Below are 26,695 nucleotides of genomic sequence, written 5' to 3' on the forward strand. Positions count from 1 at the left end.
GGGACATGACAAAGAAATGAGTCTTGGAAAGGATTCCTCTAAACCAGGGCTCCTCAACTTCCGGGATCTAAAGCCGGATGATCTGAGGTGGAACTGATGTACTAATCATAGAGATAAATTGCACAATAAATGAAAATGCTTGAATCATCTCGAAACCACCCCCCATGCCCATCTGTGGAAAAATTGTCTTCCACAAAACTGGTTCCTGATGTCAAAAAGATTGGGGACTGCTGCTCTGAACCATCACATATGGGCAGAGGGAGAAACATATAGAGGAGCTGAGTGTGGGGTCCTATGTGGAGATGGGAGAGAAATCAAACTGAGGGTCCATGAGGGACTGCTGGAAGGGAAAAGTGTTTAGATGGGAGAAAGCAACTGTGATGCAAAGAGGGATGGGCTTAAAGGCAGGCAAGGAAAGGTGTGATCATGGGGTTCACCAGCCAGGAAGCAAGAACGGCTCCTGGGCTTAGAAAGTTCAACAAGTTCAGAAGTTCTACAGTGATGCTTCTTGGAGAGGGTGGCCATCTGGAGCCTTCATCTCAGAGCAAAGGGTTGAGATAGAAAGCTCCATTCTAAAAACTTCCATCTGATTAGAAAGGAAAGAAAGGCATGGATCAGGTGGACAGGAGTAAAAGGAGCGACCCAGTGGAGCAAGAGGCAGGGACAGCATGATCCCAGGTCTTTGCTCTCAAGATCATCTCCTACAGCACTCACTCCCCGGAGGATGAACCACATTATCTGTGGGTTCCAAGCCATCTTTGGTGCTAGGCTTGGGTGCCTGAACCACCTGAGGACCACACTGGGACATCAGGTTCACTCAGGAGCTCACCAATGTTCCACTCACCTCTCTGGGGCTCCAGAAAGTTGACACTCCCCTCATCAGACCAGCCTGTCTGAGAACTTCATGTAGCCTCCATCTGAACTGCTAATGTGGCCACTGATGGTGAAGGGAGGACCCATCTCCAGATCCTTCAGGTTCCTGAGAGAGACCATCCAATCAAGTTACTGGGGCTGAGAACCTGGCCTCTCTCTGGGACCAGAGCATGGGAAAAACTTCCAGCAGTGACTCACTGACTTATTTTCTGGAATGAGAGTTACCCAACCCTTGGGCCAGATGAGAAGCAGGCCTGCTGTGTGGCAGAGACCAGATGAAACGACTTATCACAGGAGGACTTTCTGAATCTTCTTGCAATAACTCAGGACACTCCTTGAATCCCCAGTTGTCTTCATTTGCTCCTCTCTTTGGACAGCATGTTATGTCTGAGATTATATCTGTAACCAGGCATGTGTCCACCACGGGCAGCTTAAAGACAGATACTATGCCAAGTTATCTTTGTACCCTTAGAAACTAAGGCCACAATACTTACTGCAATAGAATCTTTACTGAATAAATGATGGGTGAGTGAATATATGAATGGATGGATGAACAGATGATGCCCACCCAGGGGTGAATGTAAGTAGATCACTGTCATTAGGATCTTCCATGTCCTGTCTGTGTTAAAGTTTTCTTTCATGGAACTTTCTACATGGACCCTGCTCCACCCTTTTCTCTTGCTTGCTCCTCCATGGGGAGGAGACAGGGAAGGGAAGTAATAAGTTTGAGCTCCATCTTTGATTCTTTCTCAAGCATACATAGCCTTCCCCCACCCATCCCACTCCGATCTGTCCTGAATCTACTCACCGGATTTGGTACAAGTTGAAGACAAAATTAGGCCCTAGAAAGACAATAAGAAAAGAAAGGGTTGGTACCTCCAGGGAGAGTGACCCACCACTCTTCTGGGAGCATATGTTCCACCCTCATGCCTGTCTGGGAGGTGTGGATGGCTAGGCTGGGCCTCAGGATGTCATGGGAGGTTCCCAGGCTCCTTCAGTGTCTTCTTCCTGCTCCAAACTCTTGGGTACATTCCCTTCTTTCTAGACAGAAACACCAGCTCTTTGAGGATAGATCCTGCCACTGGGGATCTCTCCATTAAGGGCACTAATGATTCTGGGAAGGAGGCTGGAATCCAGACTCCACCACTTTCCAACTCTGTGACTCTAGCCTCATATCTTTGTTTAAAAAAAAAAAAAAAAACACAGAGACTAAAAATTTCATCTTCACATGGAATTTTTTTTTAAATCATATTAGGCACAAGTACGTTGGCACATAGTAGGTGCTCAACAAACATCCGTGGAAGCTGTTGAATTTAACTGCAGGTCTAGGAAATGTTCTCTGCTTCTAGTGCATGCTAAGTGACTTCGTGTCCAACTCTTTTCGACCCTATGGACTGTAGCCCACCAGGCTCCTCTGTCCACAGGATTCTCCAGGCAAAAATGCTGGAGTTGGTCACCATGCCCTCCTCCAGGGATCTTCCCAATCCAGGGATGGAACCCACGTCTCTTATGTCTCCTGCACTGGCAGGTAGGTTCTTTACCACTAGCACCACCTGGTAAGCCCCCAGGACTCTAGTACACCCTCCCAGATCTCCTGGGTTCTATGGGAAATTAAGATGTGAATCAGAGTTGGGGCCACCCCCAGCAAATTCCAGGAGATGCCCAGTGGGACTGAAGCATCAGCAAGCTCAGGAGAAGGCCCCGAGACAAACAGGCAGGAGAAGAGAGGACAAGGAGCCAGGGGTAGAAAAGACATCTGGAGCTTAGGCAGTCTAGCCCATCACCCTTGGCCTTGGGGCCCACACAGGCCTGGGAGTGGACTCCTGTGAGTTCTGAGGGAGGAGGAAGCCGACTGCTTGCTGGGTGTGGGAAAAACCCCCCATTCAATAAAGGCCCCAGAACCCTACCCCCGCCAACTCAAGGGTTCAGCCACCCCAAGGGCTCAGCCACCCCACCCAAGTCTTCGACCACTGCTGCCACCGCAGGAAATATTTTTGCATGACACCATTCTAAAGAGTTTGCTGCCCCATCTGGCCTGGCCGACTACCATGGAAGAGGAGGGGCTGGGCTGGGCTGGGGTGACAAGGTCCGCGCTCACTCACCCTCCCAGCAGTACCCCCGCTGGTACCACTTGGCCAGGCTGTAGCCCAGGATGGACACGAGCAGCAGCGACAGCCCCACGCAGAGGATCAGGCCCAAGGTGCTGATGGAGGCGTCACCTGCAGAGACACACAGCCTTTGCCCAGCTGCCCAGAGCCCTCTCGCAGCCCCGGACTCAACTGATTGCACCCTGTTCCAAGTTTCCTCTCCTCCCACCTCACTGCCATCAAAATGACTGTCCCCTAAGAATCTGGATCTTGGGAACTTCCCTGGTGGTCCAGTGGTTAGGACATTGCCTTCCAATGCAGGGGTGCGGGTTCGATCCCTGGTTAGGGAGCTAAGATTCCCATGTGCCTCATGGCCAGAAAACAAGAACATAAACAAATGAAGCAATATTCTAACAATTTCAACAAAGACTGTGCAAATGGTCTACATCCAAAAAATCTTCAAAAAAGGAAAAAAAAAAAAAAAACAGTGCTGCTTTGCACATTGAGGTGCTTGTATCTTTAAAAAAAAATAAAATAAAAGACTCTGGATCTGGGCTAGCTGGTTAACCTCAGCTATACTAAGATGTCAATGGCTGATATTTGATTTTTTTTTTTTTTTAAGAGTTAGCTTGTTGTTCCAAAGTAGCAGTCCTCTGACAGTAGAAATAATTTGGAGTTGGGCCACCTTCCAGAAGCTGCAGCTTTCTACTTGTTGATAAAGACGCTGCTCTTTGGGGAGGAGCCCAGGACATCTCTTCAGGAAGCAGCAAAGGCAGTCTGAATACCCCCAAGAGCAAAGACACACAGATCCTCAGTCCTCTCCCCACAAGACCTTCATGTGTGGTAGCAGGGTGTTAACCCCCTGGGTTCTGTTAGCTGCTTATACTCATCACTTCTTCCCTTTTTGTGGTATAAGCTCTCAGCTAAATTTATATTTTATTTGTTAAGCCACACTGAGAAAAAGAGACAAAGAGAAGGAAGAAGAGAGAGAGATTGGAAACCTACTGAAGCAGAAGCAAAGTAGGAAGCCCAATTTGCAGGGAGAGGCTGACCATGGGGACAAACGGGGATGATTCAGCCCTTCCCAGGGCACGGCAGGAAGAGGAGGGACGGCCCACTCTTGCTGGGTGAGGGGCCGGGAGTGTGGAAAAATGGAGTAATTTCCCATCTACAGGGCCTGGTATCCTCAGGCTCTAGAGGAGTTCCATGAGGCCAGGAGGTACAGCCTTTGGTGTACACCAGGTTTGTGTCTGAAGCCCACACCCATCATTTGTAAAATGTGGGACCTGAGTAAATCCCTCTCCCTCACTAGACTTCAATTTGCTCTTATGAAAAATTACTATAATAATAAATACACATGGAGTTGTGGTGGTGATTAATGGAGATGCTGTATACAGAGCACTTGGGAGCAGACCTGACATACAGGAAGTGCTCAATTAATGTTGTGTGTATGCTCAGCGGAGAAGGCAGTGGCACCCCACTCCAGTACTCTTGCCTGGAAAAGCCCATGGACGGAGGAGCCTGGTGGGCTGCCGTCTATGGGGTTGCACAGAGTCGGACACGATTAAATCGACTTAGCAGCAGCAGGGTGTGCTCAGTCGTGTCTGACTCTTTGTGACCCCCTGGACTGTAGCCCACCAGACTTCTCTGTCCAAGGAATTTTCCAGGCAAGAATACTGGAGTGGGTTGCCAAATCCTTTTCCAGGGGATCTTTCTGACACAGGGATCAAACTCATGTCTCTTATGTCTTCTGCATTGGCAGGCGATTCTTTACCACTAGCGCCACCATCATTATCATTGTTGTCATTACTATCATCAAGTGATGAGACTGTTTTCTTTTTTTCTAAATTTTATTTTTATTTTTTTAATGCCAAAACATTTTGTATTGAGGTACAACCAATTAACAATGTTGTGATAGTTTCAGGTGAGCAGTGAAGGGACTCAGCCATGCATATAATGTATTCATTCTCCCCCAAACACCCTTCCCATCAAGGCTGGCACATAACATTGAGCAGAGTTCCATGTGCTATATGATAGGTTTCTGTTGGTTATCCATTTTAAATACAGCAGTGTGTACATGATCTTCCCAAAGTCCTTAACTATCCCTTCACCCTCGCCCGGCAACCATAAATTCATTTTCTAAGTCTGTGAGTCTCTTTCTGTTTTGTAAGTAAGGTCATTTATTTTTAGATTCCACATATAATATATTATATAATATAATATTATATAATATATATAATATATATTATTATATATATTATATATATAATATTATATAATTATATATATAATAAATTATACAATATATATAAAATTATATATAATTTATATAAATAATATAAATATTTATATAAATATTTATATTTATATAATTTATAAAATATATAATATATAAAAATTTATAAAATATATAATATATTTTATATATTTTATAAATTTTATAAAAAATATATATAAAATATATAATATATTTTATAAAAATTTATAAAATATATAATATATAAAAATTTATAAAATATAATATATATAAAATATATAATATATAAAATTTATATAAATATTTATATAAATAAATATAAATATAAATAAAATATATATAAAATTATATAATAAATATATATGATTATATATAATATATTATATATAATATTATATAATTATATATATAATATATATAATATTTCTCCTTCTCTGACTTACTTCACTCAGTATGAAACTCTCTAGGTCCATCCATGTGGCTGCGAATAGCCTTATTTCATTCTTTTAATGGCTGAGTAATATTCCACTGTGTATATATACCACATCTTCTATAAATATTTCACAATTTCCCCCACCCAAGCCTTTCTCTCTCTCTTTCCCTCTCCCATGCTCCTGACCCTTCTTCTGTTACAGCAGCCAAGTTATCCTCTGAGAGTTTGACACCCAAATGCAGAGAGATAATGTCTCTCCTCCTATTTTTAGATTCCAAAAGCCCAGGCCCTTAGAAAAATGGATTCACAATACAGATGAGAGATGAACAGAAGCAAGATTAGCGTTCTTGTTATACTATGGAAAAATTTCCAGCTTGGGGGAGGAGAAGAGAGAAGGTGAAGTACGGTGAGAGATGGGGGGTGGGGGTGGGGAACATTGAAAAGATATCGGTGGACTCTACATAGAGAAAGTCCTTATTCCCTGATCTGAAGTGGAGCCCAGAAAGGCAACAGAATTCTTAGATAGAGTTGTGGGATCTGAGAGCTGGGCTGAGTCCCAGAAAGACAGAAAGAGCCCAGTAAGGAGAGTGCCAGCAAGCTCCTGGGCAGATGGAGCCTTGGACAGCCTTGGAGAGTTACGGTGCCTTCTTATGCTTTTGTTACTGTTGTTCAGTCGCTCACTTGTGTCCGACTCTTTGCAACCCCATGGACTGCAGCAATCAGGCTTCTCTGTCCTCCATTATCTCTCAGAGTTTTCTCAAATTCATGTCTACTGAGTCAGTGATGCTATCTAACCATCTCATCCTCTGCCACCTCCTTCTTTTGCATTCATGCATGGAAGCAATCAAATGATTTCTGGGTCCCTACAAGAGGCAGGAAAGTCAGAGAGGGGCTCTCCAGACCTGAAGGAGCTAAACACCTGGGACCTAGGAACACCTCTGCAGCACTCTGCCTAGCTGATGCTCAAAGCCCAGTCTAAGGGATTGCTGTCACAAGTGTGCCAGGTGAACAGCTGGTACAAGGGGCTATACCCCTCTCCCTCACTCCTTAAGTCTCTGAGTAAAGGAGGAAACAGATCCTCAAAGCCACTGTTGGCAATCTCCTTGCCAGGCACTTGTCTAGGTGCTTGTATTACAGCAGTAAATAAAACACAAAAATCCCTGTTTTCATGAAGATTATATTCCAGTGGAGGGAGACAGACAATAAAAAAAATTAAGAAATAAATTTTATAGTATATTGGAGGACCACACATACCAGGGAGAAAGAGATAAGCAGAGGAAGAAATGGAATGCATCATGAAAATGAGAGTAGCTTTAAATAAAGGGATTGGAAAGACCTGTAAAATGTGACAATTGAGAAAACCACACTTTTGGTGAGAGAAAGAACAAGCCAGGTAGATAATCAGGTAAAAAGTTTCTAAGAGGGAGCAGCAGGTACAGTTGAGGCAGGAGCACACCAAGCAGGTGCTAGACGCATCAGGGAGCCCCGAGTGATGAGTAGGGACAGGGAGTGGGGGAGAGCAGTGAGAGATGGGGTGGAAGGAGCCAGATCACTGCAGTTCTTTGAAGGCAATAGGGGAATTTGGTTTTTCCTCTGAGCAAGACAGAGAATTTTGAGCAGAGAAGTGACATGCTCCGAGGTTTTCAGAGGACCACTCCATCAGCTACCATATTAAGGGTAGATGCAGCAGGGAATAATGATGAAGGGAAACAAGTCAGAAGGCTATTGCAAAGATCCAAGCAAGAGATGATCATTGAAGAGAAGTAGCGCCAAGATACTGAGAGGCCAAAGTCAGACATAGATCATCTATGTGGTTAAGAGAGAGCACAACAGTGACCCAAGAGCTCAAGTCCAGAGGCAGGTCAACAGATAACTCAACAAGACATGGTGGTAACATTGTGGTGTTTATGGAAGCTGGGGTTATGAAGGGTTCCATCAAAGAGAAATATCAATAACCTCAGATACACAGATGATACCACACTTATGGCAGAAAGTGAAGAGCTAAAGAGCCTCTTGATGAAAGTGAAAGAGGAGAGTGAAAAAGTTGGCTTAAAACTCAACATTCAGAAAACTAAGATCATGGCATCTGGTCCCATTACTTCATGGCAAATAGATGGGGAAACAGTGGAAACAGTGACAGACTTTATATTTTTGGGCTCCAAAATCACTGCAGATGGTGACTGCAGCCATGAAATTAAAAGACACTTGCTCCTTGGAAGAAAAGCTATGACCAACCTAGACAGCATATTAAAAAGCAGAGACATTACTTTGCCAACAAAGTCAAAGCTATGGTTTTTCCAGTAGTCATATATGGATGTGAGAGTTGGACTACAAAGAAAGCTGAGCGCCAAAGAATTGATGCTTTTGAAGTGTGGTGTTAGAGAAGACTCTTGAGAGTCTCGAGAACTGCAAGGAGATCCAACAAGTCTATCCTAAAGGAAATCAGTCCTGAATAACCATTGGAAGGACTGATGTTATAGCTGAAACTCCAATATTTGGCCACCTGATGCGAAGAACTGGCTCATTGGAAAAAGACCCTGATGCTGGGAAAGATTGAAGGCAGGAGGAGAAGGAGAAAACAGAGGATGAGATGGTTAGATGGCATCACTAAGACGATGAAGATGAGTTTGAGTAGGCTCCAGGAGTTGGTGATGGACAGGGAAGCCTGGCGTGATACAGTCCATGGGGTCACAAAGAGTTGGACACAACTGATCAAAGAATTCTGCCCAGGAGTAGAAAGTACTCATAGGAAAGCACCAAGAGGTAAATCACAGCCTGCCGAGACCTGGCTGGTGAGAGAAGAAGATGTATTATTTCTGTTTGCTACCACTTGGTCCCCACGCCCAACAGTGCCATCTGGCTTAGATGTGGCTTATAGACACATTTAATTACTATCCTATTTTACCTCTTTATCTTTCCAGAATACTCCTTTAACTAATACTCTTTACTTATTCTCCCTTTTGCATACCTTTAAATTTTTATTATAAAATATTTCATGCACACAAGAAGTATATAGAAAAACATGGTGAATATCCCTGTGCCTACTACTAATCTTCAAAGAACTCTAAAATTTTACCATTCTTGCTCATTATCTCAATTTCAGGGTAGTTTTCTGCTATCTCTCCCTCTAAGTAACTTTTCTCCCAAATTTGGTGTTCAGCTTCCCTATGCATGGTTTTTATACTATTAGCTCATTTCCCCCAAACTATGTCTATATGAATACATATTTATTTATGTATAGAAAGGGGGGATATATATGTGGCATTGTTTTGCATGTTTTCAAACTTTATAAAAATGCAGATTACTTCTACTTTCAGCTGCCATGGAATAAAGGAGGCCAGATTTGCTCTCTCATCTTAAATAACTAGAAACCCAAAGAAATACATAAAACAGCAGAGAATGGTAGTGCAGTGCATGATAGTGCTGTCTGAAAGAAGGAAATGAAATGAAGTGCGATCCATGATTGTTGAGCTTATGGCATGGGGTGAGTTTCCAACTCACAGTACGGGGGGGACCCAAAGAGAGTCTTGGGTCCTGCCAAAGGAGTAATAAAGACCATAAAGAAGACAAAGCACCAAGAATTGATGCTTTTGAACTGTGCTGCTGGAGAAGACTCTTGAGAGTCCCTTGGACTGCAAGGAGATCAAACCCTGAATGTTCACTGGAAAGACTGATGCTGAAGCTGAAGCTCCAACTTTGGCCACCTGATGTGAAGAGCCGACTCATTGAAAAGACCCGGATGCTCAGAAAGCCTGAAGGCAGGAGGAGAAGGAGATGACAGAGGATGAGCTGGTTGGATAGCACCACTGATTCAATGAACATGAGTTTGAGGAAACTCGGGGAGATTGTGAAGGACAGGGAAGCTTGGCATGCTAGTTCATGGGGTCACAAAGAGCTGGACATGACTGAGCGACTGAACAACAACAACATTAAATGCTCTAAATTTATTTCTAAGTACCACTTCAGCTTCATACTGTTATATTTGATACGTAATATTTTTACCTATGTCTGATCCAGATGTTCTGTCATTTCAAGTGGAATTTTTCTCTTTAATCCAGGAATTCTTTGGCAGTGCCTTTTTAGTTTCTAAATATATGGAATAAGGTCTTTGTCTTTTTACTGTTTATTTTGATAGATGTTGGTTATAACATTATGGCTGATATTCTATAAGAAATTAATTTAATTTAAATTAATTAAAATTAAATTAATTTCAAAAATGGCTCAATATTTCCATCTAATTCATGAGGTCAAAGTAAAGCTTTTAGAAGTTCATTTTGTATAAGGTAAAATGCCTGAGATCATTGTGAATGTTATTGAAAATTTAGTTTGAGTTTAATGTTAATGATAAAGTTGTTTTTGCATTTTTCATACTGTGCTTCAGTCTTGGATATTTTTTCTCACCTATTTTGTACTTGACTAATTCTCTCTTAAGTGAAAGAAAGTGAAAGTGAAGTCTCTCAGTCGTGTCCAACTCTTTGTGACCCCATGGACTGTAGCCTACCAGGCTCCTCCGTCCATGGGATTTTCCAGGCAAGAGTGCTGGAGTGGATTGCCATTTCCTTCTCCAGGGGATCTTCCCGACCCAGGAATCGAACCTGGATCTCCCGCATTGCAGGCAGACGCTTTACCGTCTGAGCCACCAGGGAAGCTTTCAATTCTCTCTTAAGCTGCATCTAACTTGTTATTAAACCATCCTTTGTGTTCCTAATTTCAGTTTGTACTTTCCATCTCCAAAATTTTGACTTATTTTTTTTGGACTTATTTTTATAATTTTTAATTATTTGTCAATTTTTCCATCAAGTCATTTATTTGCTATACCACTTTCATTTATTTTTTATTGGTTGTCCTAAGGCTTATAATAGGAAGTCAGGATGGCTGAGCAGTCTAAGGCGCTGCGTTCAGGTTGCAGTTTCCCCTGGAGGCGTGAGTTTGAATCCCATGAAATTAAAAGACGCTTACTCCTTGGAAGGAAAGTTATGACCAACCTAGATAGCATATTCAAAAGCAGAGACATTACTTTGCCAACAAAGGTCCGTCTAGTCAAGGCTATGGTTTTTCCAGTGGTCATGTATGGATGTGAGAGTTGGACTGTGAAGAAGGCTGAGCGCCGAAGAATTGATGCTTTTGAACGGTGGTGTTGGAGAAGACTCTTGAGAGTCCCTTGGACTGCAAGGAGATCCAACCAGTCCATTCTAAAGGAGATCAGTCCTGGATGTTCATTGGAAGGAATGATGCTAAAGCTGAAACTCTAATACTTTGGCCACCTCATGTGAAGAGCTGACTCATTGGAAAAGACCCTGATGCTGGGACGGATTGGGGGCAGGAGGAGAAGGGGACAACAGAAGATGAGATGGCTGGATGGCATCACCGACTCGATGGACGTGAGTTTGAGTGAACTCTGGGAGTTGGTGATGGACAGGGAGGCCTGGCGTGCTGCTATTCATGGGATTGCAAAGAGTTGGACACGACTGAGCTACAGAACTGAACTGAACTGAAGGCTTATAATATGAATCTTTAACTGATCACAGCCACATATAAGTTTAAAGTAAATGATAAAGATATATCATACAAAAAATACTCAAAAGAAAGCTGAAGAAGGATAAAAGAAGACATTTCATAATGATACAAAGACTGATTCATCAAAATGGAGCCTTAAATGCACATGCATCTCTATTATACAGTTTTAAAATACAAGAGGAAAAAATGGACAACTAAAAGAAAAACTAGACAAATCCTTAATTGTCATTAAAGAACCTAACTCTTCTCTCTCAGTAATTAATGGAACATGAAATCAGTAAGTGTATTGAAGACACAAACAACACTACCAGCCAACTTGATCCAGTAGACATTTATAGAACACGCCATCCAAAATCTGTTAGAATACATTTTTTTCAAGTAATACATGAAACATTCATCAAAATGGATCATTTACTAAACTATAAAACAGTTTAAATAAATTCTAAAAGATTAAAATCATATGGAGTATATTCACAGACCATAGAATTGTATGGAGATGAAAGTCTAAAATAAAACCTGGAAAATTCCTCAATATTTGGAAATTAAACAACACACATCTACATAGCTCATGGGTAAAAGTAGATATCACAAGAAAAGACCGAAAATACTTAGAACTAAATAGGAGTGAAAACACAACATATCAAAAATTGTGGATGGAAGAGACAATCTAGAAAGATCAAGACAGTGGAGTTCACAGGATGAAGGTAAGAGCTACACAAAAAGAGAACCCAGGGATGTGCACAGGATCCCCCTAAAGTATTCACTAAGGCATGGATCAATCATGTGTGTGAACAAACTACCTGAAGCTGGAGAGAGAGTCATCGAAGAAGAATAGCAGGAACAGTATTCAGCATTCAAATGGGGCTGATATTAACAGCTGTGTCTGTTCCCATAACCTAGACTGGCAAAACTCATAATTCACAGGGCATTGACTAGAGAACTCAGGACGGTCTTACCTCAGTAACGGGAAATAATTAGCCCCATACTGTTCTGGACTCACCTAACACGTCACCACAGGAAGACCAGAAGGGACCAAATTTCTTCCAAGAAACTTAACTGCTTCCCAGAATATTTATAGAAAAACAAAACTATCTGCATTCAGCAGGGTAAAATGTACAATGTCTGGAACCCAATCAAAGATTACCAGACTTACAGAGGAGCAGAGAAACCTGACTCATAATGAAGAAGGTAAGTAATCAGTTGAAACCCACTCAGAACCGACAGGAATGTTAGAATTGGCAAACAAAGACATTATAACTATATTTCACTTGTTCAAAATATAGGCAGAGTCATTCAAGATATTAAAATACCAAAGATATTTGGTATGCAAATATGAAATGTGATTAACAGCAGATCAGTTATTAGAAAGGAAAAAACAATGCACTTGAAGACATAGCAACAGAAACTAGGAAAAATGAAGAACGGGTATAAAAAGAATAAAACAAATGAAAACAGCACCAGTGAGATGTAGGACAACTTTGAGCAACCTCATGCATGTGTAATTAGAGTCCTCAAAGGCAAAAAGGAGAACTGAAAAAATATTTGAAGAGATATGACCAAAAATTTTCCAAGCTTGAAAAGCCCTTCAAATTATTTATTCAAATGATACACTTTCTTCCCTAAAAGGAGTTATGGTACCCATGGTTGATATCATAATCAATTTTCTTTTTCATTATATTAAGGAAAGCCTAAACTATGCTAAAGCCTAAACTGTGCTGTGTCTAAGAGTCTCCTGCAGAGGTACAGATCAGCAGTGGACTGCCGCAGGGGCAGGGGCTCCGGGTGCAATAGGCCTGGGATGGCATAAGACCTCCTGGAGGAAGTCGTCATTAACCCCACTATAGAGCCACCAGAACTTACACAGGACTGAGGAAACAGACCCTTGGAGGGCACAAACAAAAGCTTATGCACACCAGGATCCAAGAGAAAGGAGCAGTGACCTCACAAGAGACTGACCCAGACTTGCCCGTGAGTGTCCAGGAGTCTCCGGTAGAGGCGTGGGTCCGTGGTGGCCTGATGCAGGGTTAGTGGCACTGAGTGTAGCAGTGCGTGCATGGGACCTTTTGAAGGAGGTGACCATTATCTTCATTACCTCCACCATAGTTCAGCCTCAGGTCAAACAATAGGGAGGGAACACAGGCCAGCAACAGAAAATTGGATTAAAGATTTACTGAGCATGGCCCCGTCCTTCAGAACAAGACCCAGTTTCCCCCCTCAGTCAGTCTCTCCCATCAGGAAGCTTCCATAAGCCTCTTATTCTTTTCCATCAGGGGGCTGCTGCTGCTGCTAAGTCGTTTCAGTTGTGTCCAACTCTGTGAGACCCCATAGATGGCAGCCACCAGGCTCCCCCACCCCTAGGATTCTCCAGGCAAGAACACTGGAGTGGGTTGCCATTTCCTTCTCCAATGCTTGAAAGTGAAAGTGAAGTAGCTCAGTCGTGTCCGACTCTTCTCGACCCCATGGACTGCAGCCCATCAGGCTCCTCCGTCCATGGGATTTTCCAGGCAAGAGTATTGGAGTGGGGTGCCATTGCCTTCTCCCCCATCAGAAGGCAGACAGAATGAAAACCACAACCCCAGGAAACTAACCAATCTGATCCCATGGACCACAGCCTTGTCTAACTCAATGAAACTATGAGCCATGCTGTGTAGGGCCACCCAAGACGGACGGGTCATGGTGGAGAGTTCTGACAAAACGTGGTCCACTGGAGAAGGGAATGGCAAACACTTCAGTATTCTTGCCTTGAGAAGCCCATGAACAGTATGAAAAAGTGAAAAGATAGGACACTGAAAGATGAACTTCCCAGGTCAGTGAAGAAGAAGTGAAGTTGCTCAGTCATGTCCAACTCTTTGCAACCCCATGGACTCTAGCCTACCAGGCTCCTCCCTCCATGGGATTCTCCACGCAAGAGTATTGGAGTGCATTGCCATTTTCCTTCTCCAGGGGATCTTCCTGACCCAGGGACCGAACCCCAGTCTCCCACATTCCAGGCAGATGCTTTAACCTTTGAGCCACCAGGGAAGCCCTTCCCAGATCAGTAGGTGCCCAATATGCTACTGGGGATCAATGGAGAAATAACTTCAGAAAGAATGAAGAGACAGAGCTAAAGCAAAAACAACATCCAGTTGTGTATGTGACTGGTGACGGAAATAAAGTCCAATGCTGTAAAGAGCAATATTGGATAGGAACCTGGAATGATAGGCCCATGAATCAAGGCAAATTGAAAGTGGTCAAACAGGAGATGGCAAGAGTGAACATCGACATTTTAGGAATCAGTGAACTAAAATGGACTGGAATGGGTGAATTTAACTCAATGACCATAATATCTACTACTGCGGGCAAAAATCCCTTAGAAGAAATGGAGTAGCCATTATAGTCCATAATAGAGTCCAAAATTCAGTACTTGGATGCAATCTCAAAAATGACAGAATGATCTCTGTTCATTTCCAAGGCAAACTATTCAATATCACAGTAATCCAAGTCTGTGCCCTGAGCAGTAACGCTGAAAAAGTTGAAGTTGAATGGTTCTATGAAGGTCTACAAGACCTTCTAGAACTAACACCCAAAAAAGATGTCCTTTTCATTATGGGGGACTGGAATCCAAAAGTAGGAAGTCAAGAGATGCTTGGAGTAACAGGCAAATTTGGCCTTGGAGTACAAAATGAAGCAGGGCAAAGGCTAATGCAGTTTTGCCAAGAGAATGCACTGGTCATAGCAAACACCCTCTTCCAACAACACAGGAGAAGACTCTACACATGGACGTCACCAGATGGTCAATACCAAAATCAGATTGATTGTATTCTTTGTAGCCAAAGATGGGGAAGCTCTATACAGTCAGCAAAAACAAGACCAGGAGCTGACTGTGACTCAGATCATGAACTCCTTATTGCCAAATTCATACTTAAATTGAACAAAAAGCAGGGAAAACCACTAGACCACTCAGGTATGACCTAAATCAAATCCCTTATGACTATACAGTTCAGTTCAGTCACTCTGCTGCTGCTGCTGCTGCTGCTAAGTCACTTTAGTCGTGTCCGACTCTGTGTGACCCCATAGACGGCAGCCCACCAGGCTCCCCCATCCCTGGGATTCTCCAGGCAAGAACACTGGAGTGGGTTGTCATTTCCTTCTCCAATGCATGAAAGCGAAAAGTGAAAGTGAAGTAGCTCAGTCATGTCCAACTCTTTTTGACCCCATGGACTGCAGCATGCTAGGCCTTCCTGTCCATCACCATCTTCCAGAGTTTACTCAAACTCATGGCCATTGAGTTGGTGCTGCCATCCAACCATCTCATCATCTGTCGTCCCCTTCTCTTGCCTTCAATCTTTCCCAGCATCAGGGTCTTTTCAAATGAGTCAGTTCTTTGCATCAGGTAGCCAAAGTATTGGAGTTTCGGCTTCAGCATCAGTCCTTCTAATGAATATTCAGGACTGGTTTCCTTTAGGATGGACTGGTTGGATCTCCTTGCAGTCCAAGGGACTCTCAAGAGTCTTCTCCAACACCATAGTTCAAAAGCATCAATTCTTCGGCACTCAGCCTTCTTCACAGTCCAACTCTCACATCCATACATACTACTGGAAAAACCATAGCTTTGACTAGACAGACCTTTGTTGGCAAAGTAATGTCTCTGCTTTTTAATAGGCTGTCTAGGTTGGTCATAATTTTTCTTCCAAGGAGTAAGTGTCTTTTAATTTCAAGGCTGCAGTCACCATCTGCAGTGATTTTGGAGCCCCCCAAAATAAAGTCTGTCACTGTTTTCACTATTTCCCCATCTATTTGCCATGAAGTGATGGGACTGGATGCCATGATCTTAGTTTTCTGAATGTTGAGCTTTAAGCCAACTTTTTTACTCTCCTCTTTCACTTTCATCAAGAGGCTCTTTAGTTCTTCTTTGCTTTTTGCCTTATGGAAGGTGTCATCTGCATATCTGAGGTTATTGATATTTCTCCCTGCAATCTTGATTCCAGCTTGTGCTTCTTCCAGCCCAGAGTTTCTCATGATGTACTCTGCATAGAAGTTAAATAAGCAGGGTGACAATATACAGCCTTGACAGACTCCTTGCCCTATTTAGAACCAGTCTGTTGTTCCATGTTCAGTTCTAACTGTTGCTTCCTGACCTGCATACAGATTTCTCAAGAGGCAGATCAGGTGGTCTGGTATTCCCATCCTTTTAAGAATTTCCCACAGTTTTGTGGTGATCCACAGAGTCAAGGGCTTTGGCATAGCCAATAAAGCAGAAATAGATGTTTTTCTGGATGATTATACAGTGGAACAGTTAGAACTGGACATGGAACAACAGACTGGTTCCAAATAGGAAAAGGAGTTCGTCAAGGTTGTATATTGTCACCCTGTTTATTTAACTTCTATGCAGAGTACATCATGAGAAACGCTGGACTGGAAGAAACACAAGCTGGAATCAAGATTGCCGGGAGAAATATCAATAACCTCAGATATGCAGATGACACCACCCTTATGGCAGAAAGTGAAGAGGAACTCAAAAGCCTTTGGGAGAATAGCATTGAAACATGTATAATATCATGTATGAAATGAGTCTCCAGTCCAGGTTCGATGCACGGTACTGGATGCTTGGGGCTGGTACACTGGGACGACCCAGAAGGAGGGTAGGGGAGGGAGGAGGGAGGAGGGTTCAGGATGGGGAATGCGGGTATACCTGTGGTGGATTCATTTCGATATTTGGCAAAACTAATACAATATTGTAAAGTTTAAAAATAAAATAAAATTTAAAAAAAAAGAAAGTAGAGAGTGAAAAAGTTGGCTTAATGCTCAACATTCAGAAAACTAAGATCATGGCATCCAGTCCCATCACTTCATGGCAAATAGATGGGGAAACAGTGGAAACAGTGTCAGACTTTATTTTTCTGGGCTCCAAAATCACTGCAGATGATGACTGCAGCCATGAAATTAAAAGACGCTTACTCCTTGGAAGGAAAGTTGTGACCAACCTAGATAGCATATTCAAAAGCAGAGACATTACTTTGCCAACAAAGGTCCGTCTAGTCAAGGCTATGGTTTTTCCTGTGGTCATGTATGGATGTGAGAATTGGACTGTGAAGAAGGCTGAGCGCCGAAGAATTGATGCTTTTGAACTGTGGTGTTGGAGAAGACTTCTGAGAGTCCCTTGGACTGCAAGGAGATCCAACCAGTCCATTCTGGTTGGATCCATCTGGGATCCAACCAATCCCAGATCAGCCCTGGGATTTCTTTGGAAGGAATGATGCTAAGGCTGAAACTCCAGTGCTTTGGCCACCTCATGCAAAGAGTTGACTCATTGGAAAAGACTCTGATGCTGGGACGGATTGGGGGCAAGAGGAGAAGGGGATAACAGAGGATGAGATGGCTGGATGGCATCACTGACTCGATGGATGTGAGTCTGAGTGAGCTCTGGGCGTTGGTGATGGACAGGGAGGCCTGGCGTGCTGCGATTCATGGGGTCGCAAAGATCTGAATGAGTGAGCGACTGATCTGATCTGATCTGATCTGATACAGTGGAAGTGACAAAGAGATTCAAGGGATTAGATCTGATAGAGTGGAAGAATTATGAATGGAGGTTTGTGACATTGTACAGGAGGAAGTGATGAAGACCATCCCCAAGAAAAAGAAATGCAAAAAGGCAAAATGTTTGTCTGAGGAGGGCTTACAAATACCTGAGAAAAGAAGAGAAGCTAAAGGAAAAGGAGAAAAGGAAAGATATACCCATTTGAATGTGGAGTTCCAAAGAATAGCAAGAATAGATAAGAAAACCTGCTTCAGCGATCCATGCAAAGAAATAGAGGAGAAAAATAGAATGGGAAAGACTAGAGATCTCTTCCAGAAAATCAGAGATACCATGGGAACATTTCATGCAAAGATGGGCACAATAAAGGACAGAAACAGCATGGACCTAACAGAAGCAGAAGATATTAAGAAGAGGTGGCAAGAATACACAGAAGAACTATACAGAAAAGATCTTCTTCCAAGTTTAAGTTATTAGTTCAAAACTGAATAAATGCAAATGACATCTCCAAAACTATATCACCTTTGAAATAGTTTATATTAAGTTTCTTTATATCAGTAGTTAAACAGAATTAACTGATTATTTAAACTAACCCTAACTCAATACACCCATTAGCATCAGCTTGCAAGAAGACTCATACCTCCACTATCTACAGCAGGGAGGTATGCATCCATATCCAAAAGCGGTTTCAGATCACGAGGATGTTTGTTTAAAATGAGATTATTCAAAATGGGAGTCCCAGTTTGTACTCCTCCTAGTCGTTATTTGATAGGGGGTGGGGCATATCTCTTAACCTCCACTGTTACTGTTAAGATGCAAATCTAATTAGAAGTCAGTAGCCATGTAGTCAAAGGTTAAAATAAAAGTACAATTGTGATCGTTTATGAGTCCTGGTTCCACAAAGGACCATCAGGCTCTAGGAGAAGAGATGCATTGAGGACAACCCTTCCCTCCCCTTTCCCCTCCTGCTTTACTAGCATCCCTGAGCCATGCTGATTGGCCCAAGTTCGCTAGCCAACTAGTGAGTCATAGTTGTGACACTTTCCATTCTACTTCCTCTCTCTAGACATCTGGAGGGGTAGGCATCCAGTCTAGCCATCATGCTTTTCTCATTCATGCCCACATACTCTCATTATGACAGTTTCCTGCCCTTGCATGCCAGAGCTGGTAAGTTTCAGCATTTGGATTGGGACTAAGAAAGATATAAGCATCTGAATTCAGAGTTCCAAAAAATAGCAAGGAGAGGTAAGAAAGCCTTCCTCAGTGATCAATGCAAAGAAATAGAGGGAAACAACAGAATGGGAAAGACTAGAGATCTCTTCAAGAAAATTAGAGATACCAAGAGAATATTTCATGCAAAGAGGGGCTCGATAAAGGGCAGAAATGGTATGGACCTCACAGAAGCAGAAGATATTAAGAAGAGGTGGCAAGAATACACAGAAGAACAGTACAAAAAAGAGCTTCATGACCAAGATAATCACGATGGTGTGATCACTCACCTAGAGCCAGACATCCTGGAATGTGAAGTCAAGTGGGCCTTAGGAAGCATGACTACAAACAAAGCTAGTGGAGGTGATGGAATTCCAATGGAGCTATTTCAAATCCTGAAAGATGATGCTGTGAAAGTGCTCCACTCAATATGCCAGCAATTTGGAAAACTCACCAGTGGCCACAGGACTGGAAAAGGTCAGTTTTCATTCCAATCCCAAAGAAAGGCAATGCCAAGGAATGCTCAAACTACCGCACAATTGCACTCATCTCACACGCTAGTAAAGTCATGCTCAAAATTCTCCAAGCCAGGCTTCAGCAATACGTGAACCATGAACTTGCATTTGCTCAAGCTGGTTTTAGAAAAGGCAGAGGAACCAGAGATAAAATTGCTAACATCCTCTGGATCATGGAAAAAGCAAGAGAGTTCCAGAAAAACATCTATTTCTGCTTTATTGACTATGCCAAAGCCTTTGACTGTGTGGATCACAATAAACTGTGGAAAATTCTGAAAGAGATGGGAATACCAGACCACCTGACCTGCCTCTTGAGAAAGCTATATGCAGGTCAGGAAGCAAGAGTTAGAACTGAACATGGAACAACAGACTGGTTCCAAATAGGAAAAGGAGTCTGTCAAGGCTGTATATTGTCACCCTGCTTATTTAACTTCTATGCAGAGTACATCATGAGAAACTCTGGGCTGGAAGAAGCACAAGCTGGAATCAAGATTGCAGGGAGAAATATCAATAACCTCAGATATGCAGATGACATCACCCTTATGGCAGAAAGTGAAGAGGAACTAAAAAGCCTCTTGATGAAAGTGAAAAAGGAGAATGAAAAAGTTGGCTTAAAGCTCAACATTCAAAAAACGAAGATCATGGCATCTGGTCCCATCATTTCATGGGAAATAGATGGGGAAACAGTGGAAACAGTGTCAGACTTTATTTTTGGGGTCTCCAAAATCACTGTAGATGGTGATTGCAGCCATGAAATTAAAAGACGCTTACTCCTTGGAAGGAAAGTTATGACCAACCTAGATAGCATATTCAAAAGCAGAGATGTTACTTTGCCAACAAAGGTCCATCTAGTCAAGGCTATGGTTTTTCCAGTGGTCATGTATGGATGTGAGAGTTGGACTGTGAAGAAAGCTGAGAGCCGAAGAATTGATGCTTTTGAACTATGGTGTTGGAGAAGACTCTTGAGAGTCTCTTGGACTGCAAGGAGATCCAATCAGTCCATCCTAAAGGAGATCAGTCCTGGGTGTTCATTGGAAGGACTGATGCTAAAACTGAAACTCCAGTACTTTGGCCACCTCATGCAAAGAGTTGACTCGTTTGAAAAGACCCTGATGCTGGGAGGGATTGAGGGCAGGAGGAGAAGGGAACGACAGAGGATGAGATGGCTGGATGGCATTACCGACTCGATGGACATTAGTTTGAGTGAACTCCGCGAGTTGGTGATGGACAGGGAAGCCTGGCATGCTGCGATTCATGGGGTCGCAAAGAGTAGGACATAACTGAGCAACTGAACTGAACTGAAGAAGGAGAAAAAAATGGCCCAAGGGTCTTCAGCCTTGCTGTTTGCTTCATCCAAGTTTGCAAGACATGTCTGTGTGAACCTGAGGCGCAAGATCTCTGCTATAATGTTACTTTATTTTAAACATTGATTTGTCTCTTTTTTTGTATGTCTGTATCTAGATGGATAGATAGATAGTTAATCTCCTCCAGAGATTTTCTATAGAATTTCAGCATTCCTGGAGACAACCAAAATATCATCTTAATTCCATCCATACCCCCTTTTTAAAAAACCTGTACATACTGATTTTACAAAGAACCCTTAGCTTGTCCTTATGTAAAATATTAACCGAGGAAACTCAGGTTTGTAGTTTGTAAAGAAGAAATTGGCATGAAGTTTACTTAGAATAATGAAGAAGAAAAGAGGATATGATGAAAAAGGAAAAGAAGACTGAGAACAAAGTAGGGCAAAAAAAGTAAAACTAGGAGGTGGGGAAAGAGAAGGAAGAGGAGGGAATTGAGAGGAGAAGAAAAACTAATTAGTTAACATGTAGTTTGGGGTGAAAATAGTAATTTCCCTTTTTGAAAACAGAATCAAAATGCAGAAGAATATGGCCAATCAATATGTCAAATAGAATATAAATGGCATAGCAACCACATAACTAAATGGCATAGCAACCAAAGTGTAGCATGAGTATATAAATAAAACCATATGCAAAAGAGAGGCAAAGACCTCTGCCTAGAACACAGTATTACTCAGAGAATACAAGAAAATTCTTCAAAATCACTTCATTCCCTAGAGCCACTTGCTTAAAGCATGCATTAAAATAAAGGAAGTTTACAGGAAGAGAAAGATTAAGGAAACAAATTGAAGAGCACATAATACCATTATGGAGATAATAGATCCAACAGAAATAGAAAGTAATAAAATAGAGGTCATTAAAAACTAAATTACTAACAGAGGGAAAGCTTGAGAAAAGCACAGAGAATGGGGAGGAAAATACAAAATATTAAATAAATTAGAGAAAAAGCTAATACCTATGGAAGATCAAGCTAATCCAACAAAAAAAAGTTGACAGGCTGAGGTAGAAAATCCAATAAATTAAATAGAAAATATTTTCAAAGATACAATACAAGAGAATTTCCCTGAATAAGGCAGGATGGTCTAGAGAATGGCATCTGCAGTTTAAGTATAATACACACCGGGTTCTATTAATGAGTGAAGTCGCTCAGTCGTGTCCGACTCTTTGCGATCCCATGGACTGTAGTCTACCAAGCTTCTCTGTCCACGGGATTTTCCAGGCAAGAGTACTGGAGTGGGTTGCCATTTCCTTCTCCAGGGGATCTTCCTGACCAGGGATCGAACCCAGGTCTCCTGCATTGCAGGCAGACGCTTTACCCTCTGAGCCACATTAGAGTTAAAGTTTTGTTCCAGTTATTAAGCTATTGTTTCTCAGCTTCAAGCCCAGCGTCTATACTCAGGTTTCTAAAGCTGCTGCTGGGACTCTGTAGACCATACTTCTTTTTGGCCAGCTGGGAGGTTCTGCCAATAGCAGATGATAGAAGGAGACTGAAGGACTCAAGGATAAAGACGGGACTTGCTCTGTTCTGCCTGCTTCCCATCGTCTTCCTGCAGATGTCCTAGTACTATCAGTAACACCCTTTGCTTCTTTCTCACCCCAGAAGTTTTTTTCTACAAGTAGTTGGGTACGGTTTTCAGTTTTTCCAAGTTCATAAAACCAGTATCATTATTTCCTATGCTCCACTGCAGAAGTATGAGTGCTCAATTGCTCAGTCATGTCTGACTCTTTGCGACCCCATGGACAGTAGACTGCCAGGCTCCTCTGTCCATGGAATTTTCCAAGCAAGAATACTGAAGCAGGTTGCCATTTCCTACTCCAAGGGATCTTCCCAATCCAGGGATCAAACCCACGTCTCTTGTGTCTCCTGCATTGGCAGGTGGATTCTTTACCACTTCACCACCTGGGAGAAGTATGAGCACCAGATGGCCAAAGACCCCGAGGTCTGAGGTTCTCCTCCAAGCTCCATATCTTAATACTTTCAGATTCTTTCTTTTGCTTTCCCAGTCCTAGCGGTAGTAGCTCTTCCTGCAATTGCTACTTCCATGATACCTATCTGCCTTTTCAGTTATCTAGTTAGCAAGTCTCTATAATAAAAATACCTAGTAATAGCACTTGTGTTTGTTTTTGTTAAGCTTGTGAGCAAAGACTTATAGACAGGTGCAAAAATAAACCCTCTTTTGCAACCCAGAACTCATTGTTTAGTATGAGTTTTGATACAGGTAAGAAGGAACATGATAACTAAAACAGATTCAAATGATAGGGCTGTATTGATGAACTTAAAGATTGCTTCCAGGGCTATAGTTTTTGTTGTTCAGTCACTAAGTGGTGTGTGTCTCTTTTTGACCCCATGGACTTCAGTATGCCAGGCTTCCCTGTCCTTCATCTCCCAGAGTTAGCTCAAACTCATGTCCATTGAGTCAGTGATGCCATCCAACCATTTCATCCTCTGTCATCCCCTTTTCCTCCTGCCCTCAGTCTTTCCCAGCATCAGGGTCTTTCCCAGTGAGTAGGCTCTTAACATTGGGTGCCAAAGTATTAGAATTTCAACTTCAGCATCACTCCTTCCAATGAATATTTAGGATTGGTTTCCTTTAGGATTGACTGGTTTGATCTCCTTATTGTCCAAGGGACTCTCAAGAGTCTTCTACAGAACTACAGTTCAAAAGCAACAATTCTTCTGCACTCAGCTTTCTTTATAGTCAAACTCTCACATCCATTCATGACTACTGGAAAAACCATAGCCTTGACTAGATGGACCTTCTCTTCTTGCCTTCAATCTTTCCCAGTATGGAGCTCTTTTCCAGTGAATCAGCTCTTTGCATCATGTGGCCAAAGTATCAGAGTTTCAGCTTCAGCATCAGTTCTTCCAATGGATATTCAGGACTGATTTCCTTTAGGATTGACTGGTTTGATCTCCTTGCAGTCCAAGGGACTCTCAAGAGTCTTCTCCAATACCCCAGTTTGAAAGCATCACTGGGAGGACAAGGCTGCAGCACTCAGCCTTCTTTATGGTCCAACTCTCACATCCATACATGACTACTGGAAAAACCATGCAGTTTAGTGCTCAGTCATGTCCGACTCTTTGTGACCCCGTGATCTGTCCATGGAATTCTCTAGGCAAGAATCCTGGAGTGGGTTGCCATTCCCTTCTCCAGAGTATCTTCCCAACTGGGATCAAATCCTGGTCTCCTGCAATGCAGGCAGATTCTTTACCATCTACACTAATAAGGAAGCCATAGGAAGCACTAGGAAAAACCATAGCTTTGACTATAAGGACCTTTGTTGGCAAAGTGATGTCTCTGCTTTTTAATACGTTGTCTAGGTTTGTCATAGCTTTTCTTCCAAAAGCAAGCATCTTTTAATTTGGGGACTACAATCACCACCTGCAGGGATTTTGGAGACCAAGAAAATAAAATCTGCCACTGTTTCCACTTTTTCCCCATCTATTTGCCATGAAGTGATGGGACCAGATGCCATGATCTTCATTTTTTGAAAGTTTGTTGAGTTTTAAGCCAGCTTTTTCACTCTCCTCTTTCATGCTCAACACGACGTTCTTTAGTTCCTCTTCACTCTCAGCCATTAGAGTGTATCATCTGCACGTCTGAGTTTGTTGATATTTCTCCCAGCAATCTAGATTCCAGCTTGTGATTCATCCAGCCCAGCATTTTGTATGAGGTACTCTGCATGTAAGTAAGCAGGGTGACAATATGTAGCCTTGATGTTCTCCTTTCCCAATTTTGAACCAGTCCATTGTTCCATGTCTGGTTCTAACTGTTGCTTCTTGACCTGCATACAGGTTTCTCAGGAGACAAGTAAGGTGGTCTGGTATTCATTTCTTTAAGAATTTTCCAGAGTTTGTGTGATCCAAACAGTCAAAGTCTTTAGCATGAAGACAAACACGAATGGTGTGCCTCTTGCTAGGATGCCATAATACGAAGAACACAGAATCACTTCTGTGACGAGTTTGCCAAAGATACAAGACCCGAGTCCAAGCATGAAGAGACATTATACAAGCCCAAACTGAGGCCATTTTAGGAAATAGCTGACCTTCAGTCTTCCAGTGTAAAGGTCAAAAAAAAAAAAAAAATCAAAAGAAGATTGAGGAAATGTTCCATACAGAAGCAGGCTAGAAAGACCAGAGAACTAAATGCAAATTTTGATTCTAAACTGGATTCTTTTGCTATAAAAGCCATTACTGGGGCAATTGACAAAACTTGAATAATAAAACACTTAGATAGAAGTAATACATTTGATTTAATTTTCTGATTTTGATCATCGCATTGTGGCTATGCAGGGAATTGTCTTTGTAGGCAACAGACTCTAGAGTATTCAGGTGTAATGGGGCATTAGGTCAAAAACTTACAATTAAATCATTCAGGGAGAAAAAGTTTTGGTTTACTTTTTTTAAGATATAGTTCCAAATTTTCTGTAAATTTTTAATCATTTCAAAATAAAATTTGATAATTTTTATATGCAATTGGTCTCTATTTACTGATTTACAAATCTCCAAGACATTTTATAAATGAAAAAGCATGCTTGGGGCTGGTGCACTGGGACGACCCAGAGGGAGGGTAGGGGAGGGAGGTGGGAGGAGGGTTCACGATGGGGAACGTGGGTATACCTGTGGTGGATTCATTTCGATATTTGGCAAAACTAATACAATATTGTAAAGTTTAAAAATAAAATAAAATTTAAAAAAAAAGAAAAAAAAAAGAAAAAGCAAAGTTTAAGTGGATATAGTATGTCTTTTGGTATACTTTTCAAATATATGTATTTATATTTCATCATATGTATATATATAATTTTTTGGAAAAATGAAGAAGAAAGATTTTTTGATGATCTGGGAGGGGGTGGTAGTGGGAAGGAGCTTTCATTTTTCATTTTATATCTTCCTGCATGATTTGGATTTTTACTACAGGTACCAGGTACATTACCAGGTACCAGAACTGACTCATTGAAAAAGTTCCTGATGCTAGGAAAGATTGAAAGCAGGAAGAGAAAGGATGAGATGGTTAGATGCCATCACCAACTCAATGGGCGTGAGTTTGAGCAAACTCCGGGAGATAATGAAGGACAAGGAAGCCTGGCGTGCGCAGTCCATGAGGTCACAAAGAGTCAGACACAGCTGAGCGACTGAACAACAACAACCAGATACATGTATTAGTCTAATTAAAGAAAAAAAAAAACAGGAGTTTTCTGGAAGATGAGATTATGTTCCATTTTTGTTTTTCTTTATATTCTTACAAAATCAAAACTTAATAAATATTATATAAACATTTGGATGTACACACATTATAAATTCTTTTCTGTTTATAATTAGGGTAAAAGGTTAACAAGGATCAGATAGCATCATCAGTTAAGCCATTCTGAATAATTTTGATGGCAGAAAGTCTTTACCTGGAGTTTTATTTACTTAGGCTTTTTAACTTAAAGATCTGTATGAAGAATTGTCCTTGGCTACTGAATAGCAAGGATCATATTTTTCATTGAAGTACAGTTGATTTACAATGTTATGTTAGTTTTTGGTGTATAGTAAAGTGATTCAGTTATACAGATATACATATTCTTTTATATTTTTTCCATTGTGGTTTATTATAGGATATTGACAATAGTTTCCTGTGCTATAAGTAAGACCTTGCTTTAACTATTTGATATATAGTAGGTCCTACTTTGGAGAAGGCAATGGCACCCCACTCCAGTATTCTTGTCTGGAAAATCCCATGGATGGAGGAGCCTGGTAGGCTGCAGTCCATGGGGTCGCTAAGAGTCGGACATGACTGAGCAACTTCACTTTCACTCTTCACTCTCATGCATTGGAGAAGGAAATGGCAACCCACTCCAGTGTTCTTGCCTGGAGAATCCCAGGGACGGGGGAGCCTGATGGGCTGCTGTCTATGGGGTCGCACAGAGTTGGACACGACTGAAGCGA

At 41.9% G+C, this 26,695-nt stretch overlaps 1 protein-coding gene and 1 non-coding gene across 4 annotated transcripts in view; one reads left to right on the forward strand and one right to left on the reverse strand.

The window, feature by feature from the left end:
• SMIM35 (small integral membrane protein 35) overlaps positions 1 to 26,695 on the reverse strand; it is a 108,241-nt gene that overhangs the window by 18,252 nt on the left and 63,294 nt on the right. For 2 of the 3 annotated variants that reach the window (XM_059875009.1, XM_024975769.2), the window contains exons 1-3: positions 2,976 to 3,928; positions 1,682 to 1,715; positions 845 to 979 (exon numbers count right to left, since the gene is read on the reverse strand). In XM_059875009.1, coding sequence (XP_059730992.1) covers positions 880 to 979; positions 1,682 to 1,715; positions 2,976 to 3,351 — 510 coding nt within the window. In that variant the 5' untranslated portion in view covers positions 3,352 to 3,928 and the 3' untranslated portion in view covers positions 845 to 879. Of the gene's footprint in view, positions 1 to 844; positions 980 to 1,681; positions 1,716 to 2,975; positions 3,929 to 26,695 lie in introns of those variants that run through there. The other variant, XM_024975770.2, reaches the window with a different exon arrangement.
• LOC112441673 (small nucleolar RNA SNORA40) lies at positions 22,874 to 23,000 on the forward strand. Its single transcript, XR_003029538.1, has one exon. It is a non-coding gene; the product is annotated as a small nucleolar RNA SNORA40 (small nucleolar RNA).

The sequence above is a fragment of the Bos taurus genome, chromosome 15 (assembly GCF_002263795.3).
Source record: "Bos taurus isolate L1 Dominette 01449 registration number 42190680 breed Hereford chromosome 15, ARS-UCD2.0, whole genome shotgun sequence".
Classification (NCBI taxonomy): Eukaryota; Metazoa; Chordata; class Mammalia; order Artiodactyla; family Bovidae; genus Bos; species Bos taurus.